Source organism: Staurois parvus, unplaced genomic scaffold (assembly GCF_062004578.1).
Source record: "Staurois parvus isolate SC_StPar_1 unplaced genomic scaffold, SC_StPar_1.0 ptg000613l, whole genome shotgun sequence".
Taxonomy (NCBI): domain Eukaryota; kingdom Metazoa; phylum Chordata; class Amphibia; order Anura; family Ranidae; genus Staurois; species Staurois parvus.
In genome coordinates this window covers 2,183,864-2,197,738 of record NW_028318409.1, presented here as the reverse complement: position 1 = coordinate 2,197,738, position 13,875 = coordinate 2,183,864, and the positions used below count along the sequence as shown (strand labels likewise).

Genomic DNA, 13,875 nt, shown 5'->3' with positions numbered 1-13,875 from the left:
AAAAAACGGAGTGAAAAAATGAGGCAAATAGAAACTATTCTGTAACAACCCAAAAACTTTCCTTTTAACTGCTTCTTGGTCACAGTTTGGCTTAGAGAAGATTAGGTGGCAACTTTAATTTCATATCCGTGAATTACAACCCCTGGCAAAAAGTATAGAATCACCACTCTTGGAAAATGTTCATTCAATTGTGTAGAAAAAAAGTAATCACAGACATGCCTCAACTATTTTTCATTTATTTAACATTCCAACCTTCTGGCTTTAAGAAACACAAACTGTATTCAGTTGCAGCTGTTTTTGTAGATCAAGCAGAGGAAAAAAAATAAGAAATTGCTCAATTCTGAAGAAAATTATTATGGAATCCTGAAAAAAACACTACAGTATACCACTAGTACTTTGTTGCACCACCTCTGGCTTTTATAACTGCTTAAATTCTCTGAGGCGTGGATTTAATGATCGACAAACCGTATTCATCAATCCAACTTTCTCTTATGGCAGCTGCCAGCTCAGCTTTGCAAGTTAGAGCCTTGTCATGGACCATTTCCTTTAATTTCCACCATAGATTTTCAATTGGCTTGAGGTCTGGACTATTTGCAGGCCATGCCATTTGACAATAGGTCTTTGAGGATGACAACATAATTTTTCAGGATAGTGCATCTTGCCATAGGGCAAAAGCCGTGAAAACTTTCCTTCAAACATCCTTTAAGTTGATGGAATAAGAAGTGTCCAAAATCTCAATGTAAACTGGTGCATTTATTGAAGATTTGACAGCTTTCCTGCCACCCTTTAGCAGAAATACTGCTATAGGGCGGCAGGGGTGCTCACAATCGTGTGTTTTTGCATCTCCGCATAGGGGGCGCGCGTGAGCCCCATCTGCGCCTCCATTGGTGGCCTCACCTGTGGATCTCCGGGTCCTGACTGGTGACTCCCTGCCGGGACCTGGCGATCGCCGTGTATCACAGTGTAAAGTGCACACATGGCACACAGTTAACCCTTTGCCTTTTATATGTTAACCTCCTTCCTGCCCAGTGTCAGTGCTTTTTTTATTAGCACTGATCACTGTAGTGGATGTCATTGACAGCTCCCCCTAGTGTCAGAATGGCCGCTCCAGTCCCACTATATCACTGATCGTCACCATTACCATTATAAAAAAAAAAAAAATAAATAAATTCCAGTATCTATACTACCATTTGTAGACACTATACACATATTGGGTTTGTATTTTTGTAGCAAATTAATTGGTTTATATGAATGTTAAAAATGTAATCATAAAGGTTTAGGCCAAAATGTCATTATTTTTTTTTTAGTGGATAGGTTTACTAGCAAAAAGGTCAAATTGTGTTTTTTTCTCAATTTGCACTTTTATAGTGCAAAAAATAAACCGAGGCAATCAAATGCCACCAAAAGCTTTGTGGAGAAAAAAGGACATACATTTGGGTACTGCGTTGCATGACCAAGCAATTGTCAAAGTATCGCAGCACCGTATTGCAAAAAAATGGCCTGGTCAGGAAGGGAAGTAAATCCTCTGGAAGGCAAGTGGATAATGACTGTCATCTCCCCTGTACCTTTTACCTGACATGCAATCCCATATCATCAATGATTGTGGAAATTTGCATGTTTTCTGCAGGCAGTCATCTTTATAAATTTCATTGGAACCGCACCAAACGAAAGTTCCAGCATAATTGCCCTGATCAATGCAGATTTGTGATTCATCACTGAAATATCACTTTCTTCCATTTTGATTGCTTTTCTTTAGCCCACTGTAACCTTGTTTGTTCTGTTTAGGATTGTTTTTTTTCCTTTTGGATTTTCTGTATGTAAATCCCATTTCCTTTTTGGTGATGTCTTACAGTTCGGTCACAGACATTGACTCCAGTTTCTGCCCATTTGTTCCTCATTCGTTTGTACTAGGCCCAGATTTTAGACACCGCTAACTGGGAACAACCAACATCTTTTGCAACATTCTGTGATTTACCTTCTTGAAGTTTTATAATCCCCTCCTTTTTTGTTTCAACTGCCATCGCTCATGCTAGAGCCATGATTCATGTAAATCGGCAAGCACTTTTTTTTTTTTTTTTTTTAAATGGACTTAAGTCCATATTATAATGGAAATTGTACAAATTGCATCTTAGTTTTTTACTTGGTTTGCGCCATATGCAAATGGTAAGCAATAAAATAGATCTGCCAAAAAACAGTAGCAATTGATTAGTTTTTCTTAAAGCCAGAAGGTTGGAATGTTATATGAAAACAGTTTTGAGGCATGCCTGTGATGTTGTTGGACAATGTTCGTTCAATTGTGTAGTGGAAAAAAAACCCAAGAGTGGTGATTCCATACTTCTTTGCCAGGGCTTAGAAGCCATGTATTTCAATAAAAGGACCAAAAAGGGTGAAGAAACTTGAATTTTACAGGAAAAATCAGGAATAGTAGAAGGCTTAAAGTAGAATTGCACCACAAAACCAAAATACTATTTAATGCATTACTAATATTCAAACCAAACTCATCCATTTCTCCATGCTTTATTTTGCTGAGAATTAGTTTGAAAAACACCCCCTTTGTATTTCTGGTAGTGGCCATCTTGAGTAAGGACAGATCATTCATATAGCGCTTATGTCCTGGAATCCATCTGCCTTTACCTCAGGCATTTGCTGAGCTCAAAACCTTCCCCTCCTAAAGGCTCCTGGGATGTGTGACATGCCTAGGCATGGAAACCAAGAAGTAACTGAAGAAATGTGTATTTAAAAAAAAAAAAAAAAAAAGTAAATGATATACTGTACTTTTTCCTATCTATTTAATGTTATTAGCAGCAGGAGTAAAAATAGTCTATTGATTGGGAGAGTGAAGTTTTTCTTTCTAACCACTTGCCTACAGGGCACTTATACCCCCTTCCTGCCCGGGCCAGTTTTCAGCTTTCATTGCTGTCACACTTTGACAATTGTGCGGTCATGCAACACAGTACCCATATGAAATTCTTTCTTTTTGAGACAGAGCTTCCTTTCGGTGGTATTTAATCACCTCTGGTTTTTTTATTTTTTTGTTAAATCAAAAACTGAACAATTTGAAAAAAAAAAGTTATATTCTTAGTTATAAAATTTTGTAAATAGTGATTTTTCTCCTTCACTGATGTGTGCTAATGAGGCTGCAGTGATAAGGAGGCACTGGTAGGTGGCACTGATGGGCATTGACAGCCATCACTGATGTGTACTGATAGGCACTGACAGATGCCATTGATGGACACTGACAGGTGGCATTGATGGGGCTACACTGATCATCAGGGCACACTGATGATCAGTATACATGTCACCTCTGAGTAACTCCGATTACAGTCTCTCCTCTCGAGCTGTCAGCGTGACAGCTTGTGGGGAGAGGACTGCTGATAGCCAGCATTTCCTTATTTACATGCAAGCAGCTGTGATTGGACACAGCTGGTCACATGACAGAGCTGACATCTTCAGCTCTTTCCATTGACAGGTGATCTGCTGTGGCCCAGAGACACAGCGCACCACCAATTGCTGTGCGCCCCTATGGTTAAGAGTGGGAGGATGTTATGATGTCCTCCCAGAATGAGAGAACTGCCTTGCCTCCTTTTTATATGGTGGGTGGGAGACGGTTAAACTTTAAAAACACTCCTGTTAGGACATGTACCTTCACTGAAGAAAACAGCTGCTTCTGCGTGTTTATTTTCCACATCCTATGCAAGTTGGCTCATATACACAGTACTGAGGTTATACTCTTTATGCCTATGTCACAGTACTAGCCCAAATACCAGTTTTCACGAGCAAGAGAGGAAGTGTAAATCATGTGCTTCCTTTTTTTTTTTTTTTTTTTTTAAATATATACCTAGACGGTCTGAGTATGTTCTTTCCCAATAGCTGAATGAAGCGTGGGAAAGAAAGGGAAATATTTTCTGCCAGAATTATATTTTATTTATATATATATATATATTTTTAATGTGCATTTTTAGCTTGGAAAAACTCTCAAGCATTATATATTCTGAAAGTAGGGGGCTTTTTAAAATGTGTGCTAAATTTCAAAATGTACAATACTGTACATACGTTTTTTTTTAGGCAAGTGTGAATTAAGAAAGCTTCAAAACTCTATTTTAATTTGCTTATTTGTGACAGTTTGGAAAGTAAGTGAACAAAAATGGTCTCCATTGAAGAATTATGGCTAAAAAGCCATACCTCAGACAAGGAAACAAGGTTAAGTGACTCAACTATGCTTGAAAACCAAGGGGCAGAAAAAAAATGGCAGCAGGTGCTCTAAGCTGATGGGCCAAAATCCTTGGCTGTAGCAGGAGGCAGTTTGTGTACCAAAGGGCTTGAAGATGGTACAATGAGTGTCTGCAGGCAACCATGAAGACTGTTCCTTGCACGTTTGGGCCTGCACTGCAAATGGAGTTGGAAATTTGGTCAGGATCAATGGTATCCTCAAGGCTGAGAAATACAGGCAGACAGTTATCCATCATGCCAATACCATTGGGGAGGTGTGTGATTTAATGCCAAATCTATTCTGCAGCAGGACAACAACACCAAACATACAGCCAATGTTATTAAGAACCATCTTCATTGTGATGAAGAACAAGGAGTCCTAGAAGTGATGGTTTAGCCTCCACAGAGCCCTGATCTCAACATCATACCGTCTGTCTGGGATTTCATGAAGAAACAGGATTTGACACAGCCTATATCCACTGAAAATCTATGGTTAGCTCTTGAAGATATTTGGAATAACCTAACTGCTTAGTTCCTTTCAAAACTACAATGGATAAGGGGGAGGTGGAGAGAAAATAGCTCTCCCAATCCTTGTAATGGTTTTACTAGTACCACACCTGAAATAACTACCACACAAATGAAATAACTGAAAAAATAACCCTAACCTCAAAAGCTAATGGGGCTTTAAAGGTACCATACCCTACCACTACAAATGAAGTGAAAACCATAAATACAAATGAAACCCTTTTATTAGGTTAAAAAAAACCACCCATCGGTGGAAAAAGGTTAGTCAGACAGACACAGAAAGGCATATGATTAAAATCAACAAGGGGTGGCGATAGGTGACAGCCGCTGCCCAACATATAAAGACCGTCACGGGCATCGGCAATGGTGAACTACAGCCACTAACATAGAACAAGGTAGACTCAACTGTACAGATTGTATATGAAAAGAAAAATGGTAATCAGTGGAAATATATACATGTATAGACCGAAAACACCCAACCATAGGACATAATAGGTGTTGATGAAACTGGTAATACAGTATCCAGTTGTAACCATGAGAAATGCTTTGAATTATAGATCTAAGTTAGTGGATGTAGTTCACCATTGCCGATGCCCGTGACGTTCTTTACGTCTTGGGCAGTGGCTGTCACCTACTATAGCCACCACTTGTTGATTTTAATCATACGCCTTTTTTGTGCCTATGTCTGACTAACTTTTTCCACCGATAGGTGGTTTTTTAACCTAATAAAAGGGTTTCATTTTTATCTGTTTTCATTTCATTTGTACTGGTACAGTATGGTACCTTTTAAAGCCCTATTAGCTTTTGAAGTTAGGGTTATTTTTTCAATTCCTTTCAAAACTGCGTGCACAAGCACTGTGTGTACCTAGAACTGATGCTGTTTTGAAGGCAAAGTGTGGTCACACTAAATTTTGATTTGGATTTCTCTTCTGTTCTTTTACTTTCCATTTTATTAATGGATAAACTAACACTTCTATTTCTGAAAGCATTCTTAATTTTATAGCATTTTTTCATACCTGCCTAACTTTGACACAGTAGTGTATATGTGGAGGCAGCCAGCTACAGCAGCATGTAAAAGTGATTGGTTGGCTGTTCTATATTATACGCTAGGATAAATCCTTCACAGTCAAGGGAAACTTGTACTGAGAAAATTGGTAAGCTACTATCTGAGCTTTCCTTCTGAAAATACTAGTTTCCTTGGCTTTTATTTGAATCCTTTGGCTCCAAGAATTTGTGTCACTTACCAATATTGTGTACTTTGGTCAGAAAGTCTTCTTTCAATGTTTACAAATTTATTTCATATATCTGAAAATAACAAAGAAACATATATACATGTACATTTCTTTTAAACCTATCCCTCCAAACCAAGTTCCACTAACAGCTGATTCTTATGTATTCACCTAGAAAGTGAAAACTAATTTCTGAGATGTAAATTACTCTATCTCTGTATATCTGAGGCTACATACAAAACATACCCTTCTGGACATTAAGAAACAAGTCTTCATTTACAAAAAAAAGGGGATTTTGCTGGCATTCAGTAATTTACTATGTCCACATAGCCCTTTTATTCTTATAATATAGTAATTATAACAAAAACCCATGAGCAGCACTGATTTGGCACATCATTTTAGACACACATATAGTAGAAGACCAATAATAATTAAAAAAAAAAAAAAAAAAACAGCCCAAAGTGAAAAAATGTCAAATCTATATTTGCAATATTTTGTTTTAGAGCAATCAACAACATAGGACAAATAATTTATGTTCTATAACGTAAGATAGTACATAAGTATTAGGTCACATCCAGAATCCTCACTTTTATTTACAAATAAAAATATTTAAATTAAATACAATCAAATCATAAGTAAGAAGCTTGTTATAATACATACAGAGTTAAAAAAGGTCCCACACAACTGAGAAAGGAACGTCAGTGAAATTAGGAGTGAGTAGTGCATCAAAGTTGCAGAACGGATCAGCTCTTAAGAACTCCTTCCAGAAAGTCCCTCTCCAGCATCTCCTCGATTCTCTGCCTGACTTTACTAGAGAACATTTTCTGGTTTTCCAGTTTAATATCCTTGTTGGTAAAGGAATTCTGATAAAGGATTGGGCTCCCTGAGTCTCCAACACATCTGCTTGTGACTTTACTGTTGAAGACTTGACTGAGTACATTGAAAAAAGGCAGTAGCTGTTCCATACTGCGAATGCTGGAAATTGTAAGTAAGAGATGTCCTGGGTCCCAATCTAATGTTCTCCCTGAGATGTCCTCTTCTGGGTTTTTCTGGGTCACAAAAAAAAAAACAATATGAGAGCCAATGTTTCCTTTTTAAGTTCCAGTAAACAATGTCATGATGAAAAGACATCAATATCTGCTAATAATTACCAGAATCTCTGGACTTATTTATGGGGTTTGAACAATAAACATGCAATTGGAGAGCTGGCTATGGAAACAATTCTTTTTGAACAATTTAGACATTATACTGTACCTTGTAGTTAAAGTGGAACTTTACTCTCTCAATCAACATTGATTTTTTTTTTTCCCATAATAGTTTTTATTGAAGATAATACATAAACCTTAACATATGCATAAATAACAGCATATGACAAATAATGTTATAATACAATCAAAAGAAGATCATAATGAGACATAACAAGAAGTATCATTCCCTCATAAGGCACCATGATACCACACAGGTCAGTATGATTAGGTGAAAGGTCTCAGGTTTACTGTAATCTAGATAAGAAACACACACACAAAAAAAAGGCCCCAACAAAACTTGATTTCAAGTGCCCCTGTGGGGCAGGCACCAGAAACATGATCCACAACGGCAACAGTAGACCCATCTACTTTCTTTGTAGAAGTTCAGTTGGAACTACAAAACAGTAATGTGTCCAGATCACCCCTCTAACAAAAACTCTACAACAATAGTAACATCATAAGTGAGTGGTGTTCGAATAGGTAAGGGTTAAAAAACTACTTGGTATGCAATAGTCTATGCATGAATTTGTCTTTGAGTGCATTAGCCTGTTTACAAATCGTGTAAAGGGTGCATCTTCTCTGCGATAGAAAAATATTTGCCCTAACCTAAGTCCCCACATGGGCATGTAGCCACAATCAAACTTTTATTGAGAAGCTCTCTAGATCATTAACGCGTGCAAGAGCTGGTAGTTAATAATAAAAATAATAATACGACAACTGAACTAGTAAAAAAAAATGTATTGGGTGTGAAAGAAACACAGCTCTATCAAACACTGATTATTTTTAATTCTTATGCTGCTAGCATTAGTGAATAGCTAGGAAGGTATAACCGCTTGCTGACCGCATCACTTACATATGTGGCGGCATGTGGCTCTCCTGCGCTGGATCACGTACCAGAACCTGCTGGTCGGGGGAGAGGCTGACAGGACAGACCTCTGTGTATGTAAACAATACAGAGCTCTGCCCTGTCTGTGGGGATGAGCCGATTTTCTTTCCCTGCAAACCAGGGAATAAAAAATAGTCTCATCCCCTAGTAAAAGTACACACACAAAGCACTGTTAGGCATACACGTAACCCTTTGATTTCCCCTAGATGTTAACCCCTTTCCAACCAGTGTCATTAGTACAGTGTCTGTGTATGTTAGTAGCACTGATTACTGTATTAGTGTCACTGGTTCCCACAAAGTGTCAGACTGACCTCTGTACTATTAAAGTTCCACTATAGGTCACTGATCGCTCCCATACTATTATAAAAAAAATAAATAAAAATTACAGTATACATCCCATAGTTTGTAGACGCCAGAACATTTGCGTAAAGCAAACAATATACACTTATTGGGTTTTAACTAAGTATATATGGCAGAATACATTTTGGTCTAAATTTATGAAGAAATTTGATTAAAACATTTTTTTGATTGAAAATGTTTTATAGCAGAAAGTAAAAAAAAATGTTTTTTTTGCCTATAGCGCAAAAACTAAAAACCCCAAGGGCGACGATCAAATATCACCGAAAGAAAGCTATATCTGTGTGAAAAAATTATATAAATTGCATGTGGGTACAGTGTTGCATGGCTGCACAACTGTAAGTTAAAGTAACAGTGCGGTATAGCAAAAAAAAGGACTGGTCAGGAAGGGGGTAAAATCTTTCGGAGGGCAAGTGGTTATTATTTACTTGTTTTAATTCAAGCGGTTATCAAGGAATGTCCTTTCTTGGCAATAATTTGCTTGCTATGTGGCTCCATGGTAATAAATGTATCAATGTAGCTATGAAGGGGTTTGTGTAATTTTTCACACATTACATTAATAAATGTCACTCATATGTATTCTATTGATTATTAATCCCCTCACATTTTCCTCAGTCGAAGATGTACATATGGCCTCACCTGCCCAAGTGAAGAAATGTGGGCATTTGACAAGTGATCGACAGTCCACCAAATTCTAAAAAAATAATTGTTTTGTTTCAGTTCTACTCTTTGTCCACTTTAAAGTGTACATCAAAAACATCTCTAGTACACATCTTCAATATATGCACATTGTTCATGATTTAGCCCTTTTAACATAATGCAAGTACAGAAAAATAGTTCATGTGTACCTACCTACAAGACAGCTCTGAATTCCTAAGGCATGTGATGTAAACCCTGCCTGCTTCATTTATGATGGATTGAAAAGTACACAGACCACTCCTCATACCACTCTTGACCCCCCCCCCCCCCCCCCGCCATATCCATAACTCTCAGCTCACAAGCTTTCTTGCAAAATCAAGAGAAATGATTTGCACTTATACATAAGATATATCAAAAGGGTATATAATGGTATATTTAGCAGACGAAAAGGAAGCAAATAATAGAATTTCATTTAAGGGGTTTGCATACAGTATAATGTTAAGTTATGTTCAGTAGTTCTACCTTGGCTCTTTTCCTTAAGAGTTTTGCTAGCCGTACGACATATGGTTTGAATTCCCTTTGATGTGTTCCTTGTCGTCGGACCTCTAAACCCGAGTCATCAGAGGCTTCTGGAATAAATGCCCAGCGATACCTAAAATGCAGAGCAAGATATTCTATTACAAGCATTTAAAAAAAAACAAAACAGGAGCATGTAATATTGTGGTAACAATTATATACATTGTTCTTACACTTTCAAGAAAAAAAAAATCTATAACTGTAGCTGGTAACATGAATAAAAAAAAAGTGCCCAACTTACATCTGAAACTGGGGTAAGTTATCGGAGGGTAGTGCAAGGGCTAGATCCAGGAATTTACAAGCTGACAGATAAAGGTTTAGCCAGCGCTGGCTGTTATATGATGTTGAGAAGCCATTTCCACCAGTGTATGTTGTCTCCAGAGCAGCAACAGATGGTCCAGAAGTTCTACAGAAGAACAGGATAACAGTCATTGCTAAGGTGGCTAAAAGAACATTTCTTCTCTGATCACAAAGCACTGAACACACCTATGGAACTATTGAAATGAAATACAGGAATATACCTGCTTATGTCTTCGTCAGCAGTAAGTTCCTGCTCCATTAACAAAAAAACTTGTACCTGATAAAATATACCAAAAATTACTGTTAGTGTTTTTTTTAACGAACATACTGTGATCATAAGAGGAGCCTTACAAAGAGTTAAGGGTTATGCCTTTTGGTCTTTACGTCAAACTTAATAACTTCATCTGCCCAAAGCTGAGGTTCTTTGTACTATTGACAAAGAGGACATTAAAGAAATAAAAGACAGATAAACACTGGGTACCCACCAGTTCAGTGATCATTGTTGGCCATAAGGAGGTGAGATGCTGAGGAGACATTCGCAGGAGCAATACTCGAAAAAACAGAAACACCTGGGAATGAAGGGTGGGCACTTGGGGCAACCGTAAGCTCTCCACTAGCCGCTCTTAAAAGCAAAGACACACAGCACTGATTGTTCATTGAAAAACAGACATTAATGTATCAAGTTATTTGCAATACTCTTAAGAATTAAATCACCAACCCCCTACGATATGAAACATATATAAATTAAACAAATTCCCCACTCAGATTTGCCATCTCTAGGTGTCTCATTGGGAATACATCACATCCTATAAACTACAGAAGAAGAGAGGAAATTCCTGCTTTGACTTTTGTCACTAGAATAAGTGTCCCCATTAGGCAATCCTTCTCTTTAGTTGTGGTGACACCTATACAATTTTGGATTTCACATGACTCTCTCACCAGTGACAATGGTCACCTGCAAAAATAAAAGGGTGAACTTCCCCAGTGGAGGCACAGAGGTTCTATTGCTTTACCAAACTGGTAAAATATTTTTGCTACAAATATCATTCAATAGCTGCTTCTAAAATATTAACTAAAGTCAAGACTTCCAATGTTTAGGTTTCTCTTTAGGGTATGAACAAAGTGCAGATACCCCCTCTGTTATTGACCCACCCCCTCTGTTATTGACCTACATTAACAACAATGGTCCCGTGGATAGAGAAAACAATAAAAATATCAATAGTAGAAGTAATTATGTACTTTAAAGTACAGCACTGTAGATTCGGGAAAGCAATAATTCCAAATTCCAAGTATCAGGTCACAGTGACTGCTATTCCCCATTTACATGATACTCACATTTAGCTTAGGCTGCTTTATGGCCATTGAAATGAGTTAACGCTCAAGCTCTAAATGCACATATCATTTACAAGTGTTTACAGGCGTCATGTGTTTTTTCCTGCCAAAGTGCCGCTGCTCCTCGGTGTACTGGTAGTGGAGGTTTTTTTCTACCTCTAATAGCCTAAGTGTGCATGGACACATAGGCTAACATGAAGGGTTGTTTACAGGCAGAAAAAAAAATGGCAGACGCCCCTAGGAGCAGCATTAAAAACTTCCGATGTGCAGGAGGCCTTAGAGTTCGATACAGAATCAGCATGTTGCACTAATGTCTCACCTTGTATATCTGGCAGGAATTTCTGGTACTGATCAATCTCACTGCTGAAGATGGCAAAGGCAAGTCGCTTTAGCAGCATTGCTCTCTGCTCCAGCTCTGCATCTCTGTTTGTGAACAGACTGAGAGAACTGCTTTGAGCAACGGCCACACGTGCTGCAATACAATAGTAGTGGTGTGAACGGTGAATGTATGCCAGCATATATCTTATCCAGAACTATTTACAGTATCTCACAGAAGTGAGTACACCCCTCACATTTTTGTAAATGTTTTATTATATCTTTCCATGTGGCAACACTGAAGAAATGACACTTTGCTACAATGTAAAGTAGTGAGTGTACAGCTTGTATAACAGTGTACATTTGCTGTCCCCTCAAAATAACTCAACACAGCTCAAGTGAACTCCATGCCCAAGAGGGTTAAGGTACTGCTGGAAAATAATGGTGGCCACACAAAATATTGACACTTTGGGCCCAGTTTAGACATTGTCACTTGGGGGTGTACTCACTTTTGTTGCCAGCTGTTTAGACATTAATGGCTATGTGTTCAGTTATTTTGATGGGACAGCAAATTTACACTGTTATACAAGCTGTACACTCACTACTTTACATTGTAGCAAAGTGTCATTTCTTCAGTGTTGTCACATGAAAAGATATAATAAAATCTTTACAAAAATGTGAGGGGTGTACTCACTTCTGTGAGATACTGTATATTACTGTTATAGACAGATGGTGACAACTACAAATAGAAATGGAACTTCTGACAAATTGTAGTCAATACATCTTGGAAAGGAAGAGAAAACAACTTACTCATTAGATCACGAAACGTGGTTTTGTCATGTGTCATCAGATGGTCCATAATTGCCCTCCAGCTACAAGATGTAAGTAAAATTGTTTATTACAACAGGCATTTGTCTTATTTAGTCATTCATCAACTGAAAAACAGAGAAATAGAACAAAATACAATGACAAATAAATGCTTTCCACAAGAAAAATAATGACCATGTGCTGGAAGTATGCTTTCAACTAAGCATTAAAACAGCAAGTCTTGTGTGGCCTTGTTCTTGTAACATTCTAAATATGGAGAAATAAGAACAGAGTGTCTTATGATGTTAATACAAATGTATTTACATCAAATCTAAGGTATTAAAATGTGCAACAGCTGAATCTTAGACTGTGTGTAGGGGATTTTTGTAGTATGTGAACTCTAGGAGGTAAACTAGGTTAGGCCTTGTGCACATCGGACATTTTTCTATCACTTCTAGGCGTCCTTCCTCCTGGCAGGGGCATTTTAGCAGAAAAAGCACTTGGCACTTGTAATAGTCTGTAACGTTTAGGCGCATTTAGCCATATCAAGCATTTGAGTGTTCATTCATTTAATTGGCCAGAATCATTTATTTTGGCCAATGAAATGAATTAACACTCAAGCACTAAAACGCGCCTAGCTGCTCTAGCAGTGGGTTATTTTCTGGCTCCACTAAAAAACTGTGTGCGCATGGACAAATAGGGTAACATACAGGGGCGTTTAGAGGTAAGAAAAAAAACAAACAAACTGCCAGATGCCACCAGGAACACCTGAAAAAAAAGTCCATTGTGCATGAGGCCTAAAAAGTAAAGTTGACCTTTACCAAGATTGCCCACCTGTCCTTACCATTTTGCACACTTACATAAAAAAATGCGCACACACACACACTTTCATATTGGACTATGCTCCCATGAGAATACATACTATTTTTTTAGTCAAAATGTTCTTTTTTATTTTTGCAAACAAGCGAGAGTCACTAATAGAATCTAAATCTTAGGGTAAATCTGGCTTAAGTCATTTTATTTATACATTTTCAGAAGAATTGAGAAGAGTCTTACTGACTGACGCAGGAACTGTCCATCTGAAAGAAGTTGTGATCCATGAAAAGGTCAAATGCTTCCTTCTTCCAGGTCCGCCTGGTGTACTGATAGCCACTGAGGCTACTCAATAGCTGCACACAGGCTCGGTAACTGGGAGCATTATGAGCACTGGAACAATGAAGTACAGTTGTTACTATAGTTCATATTTAAGACTGTGTTACAAATGGCACATTACATTTTTTATTATTTTTGTTACTCTACATACATACTTCAAAAATCTCACGTTTCACTGCTATAAACTGTACCTACTTACAGGTAGGCTTGCTTAACCCCTTCACGCCTAAGGGTAAAACAAATCTTAACGCCTAAGCACAATCTTGCACCTTTGATGTGTTTATTTATTACAGGTACTTAT

At 37.8% G+C, this 13,875-nt stretch overlaps 1 protein-coding gene across 3 annotated transcripts in view; it reads right to left on the bottom strand.

Annotated features, from left to right (window-relative positions):
* Positions 1–6,425: 6,425 nt before the first annotated feature.
* Positions 6,426–13,875, bottom strand: part of DOP1A (DOP1 leucine zipper like protein A) — a 119,388-nt gene continuing 111,938 nt past the window's right edge. For all 3 annotated transcript variants that reach the window (XM_089693097.1, XM_089693099.1, XM_089693098.1), the window contains 8 exons: positions 13,479–13,628; positions 12,426–12,487; positions 11,620–11,772; positions 10,454–10,590; positions 10,190–10,245; positions 9,910–10,074; positions 9,615–9,744; positions 6,426–7,012 (listed from right to left, as the gene is read on the bottom strand). In XM_089693097.1, coding sequence (XP_089549223.1) covers positions 6,707–7,012; positions 9,615–9,744; positions 9,910–10,074; positions 10,190–10,245; positions 10,454–10,590; positions 11,620–11,772; positions 12,426–12,487; positions 13,479–13,628 — 1,159 coding nt within the window. In that variant the 3' untranslated portion in view covers positions 6,426–6,706. The remainder of the gene's footprint in view (positions 7,013–9,614; positions 9,745–9,909; positions 10,075–10,189; positions 10,246–10,453; positions 10,591–11,619; positions 11,773–12,425; positions 12,488–13,478; positions 13,629–13,875) is intronic.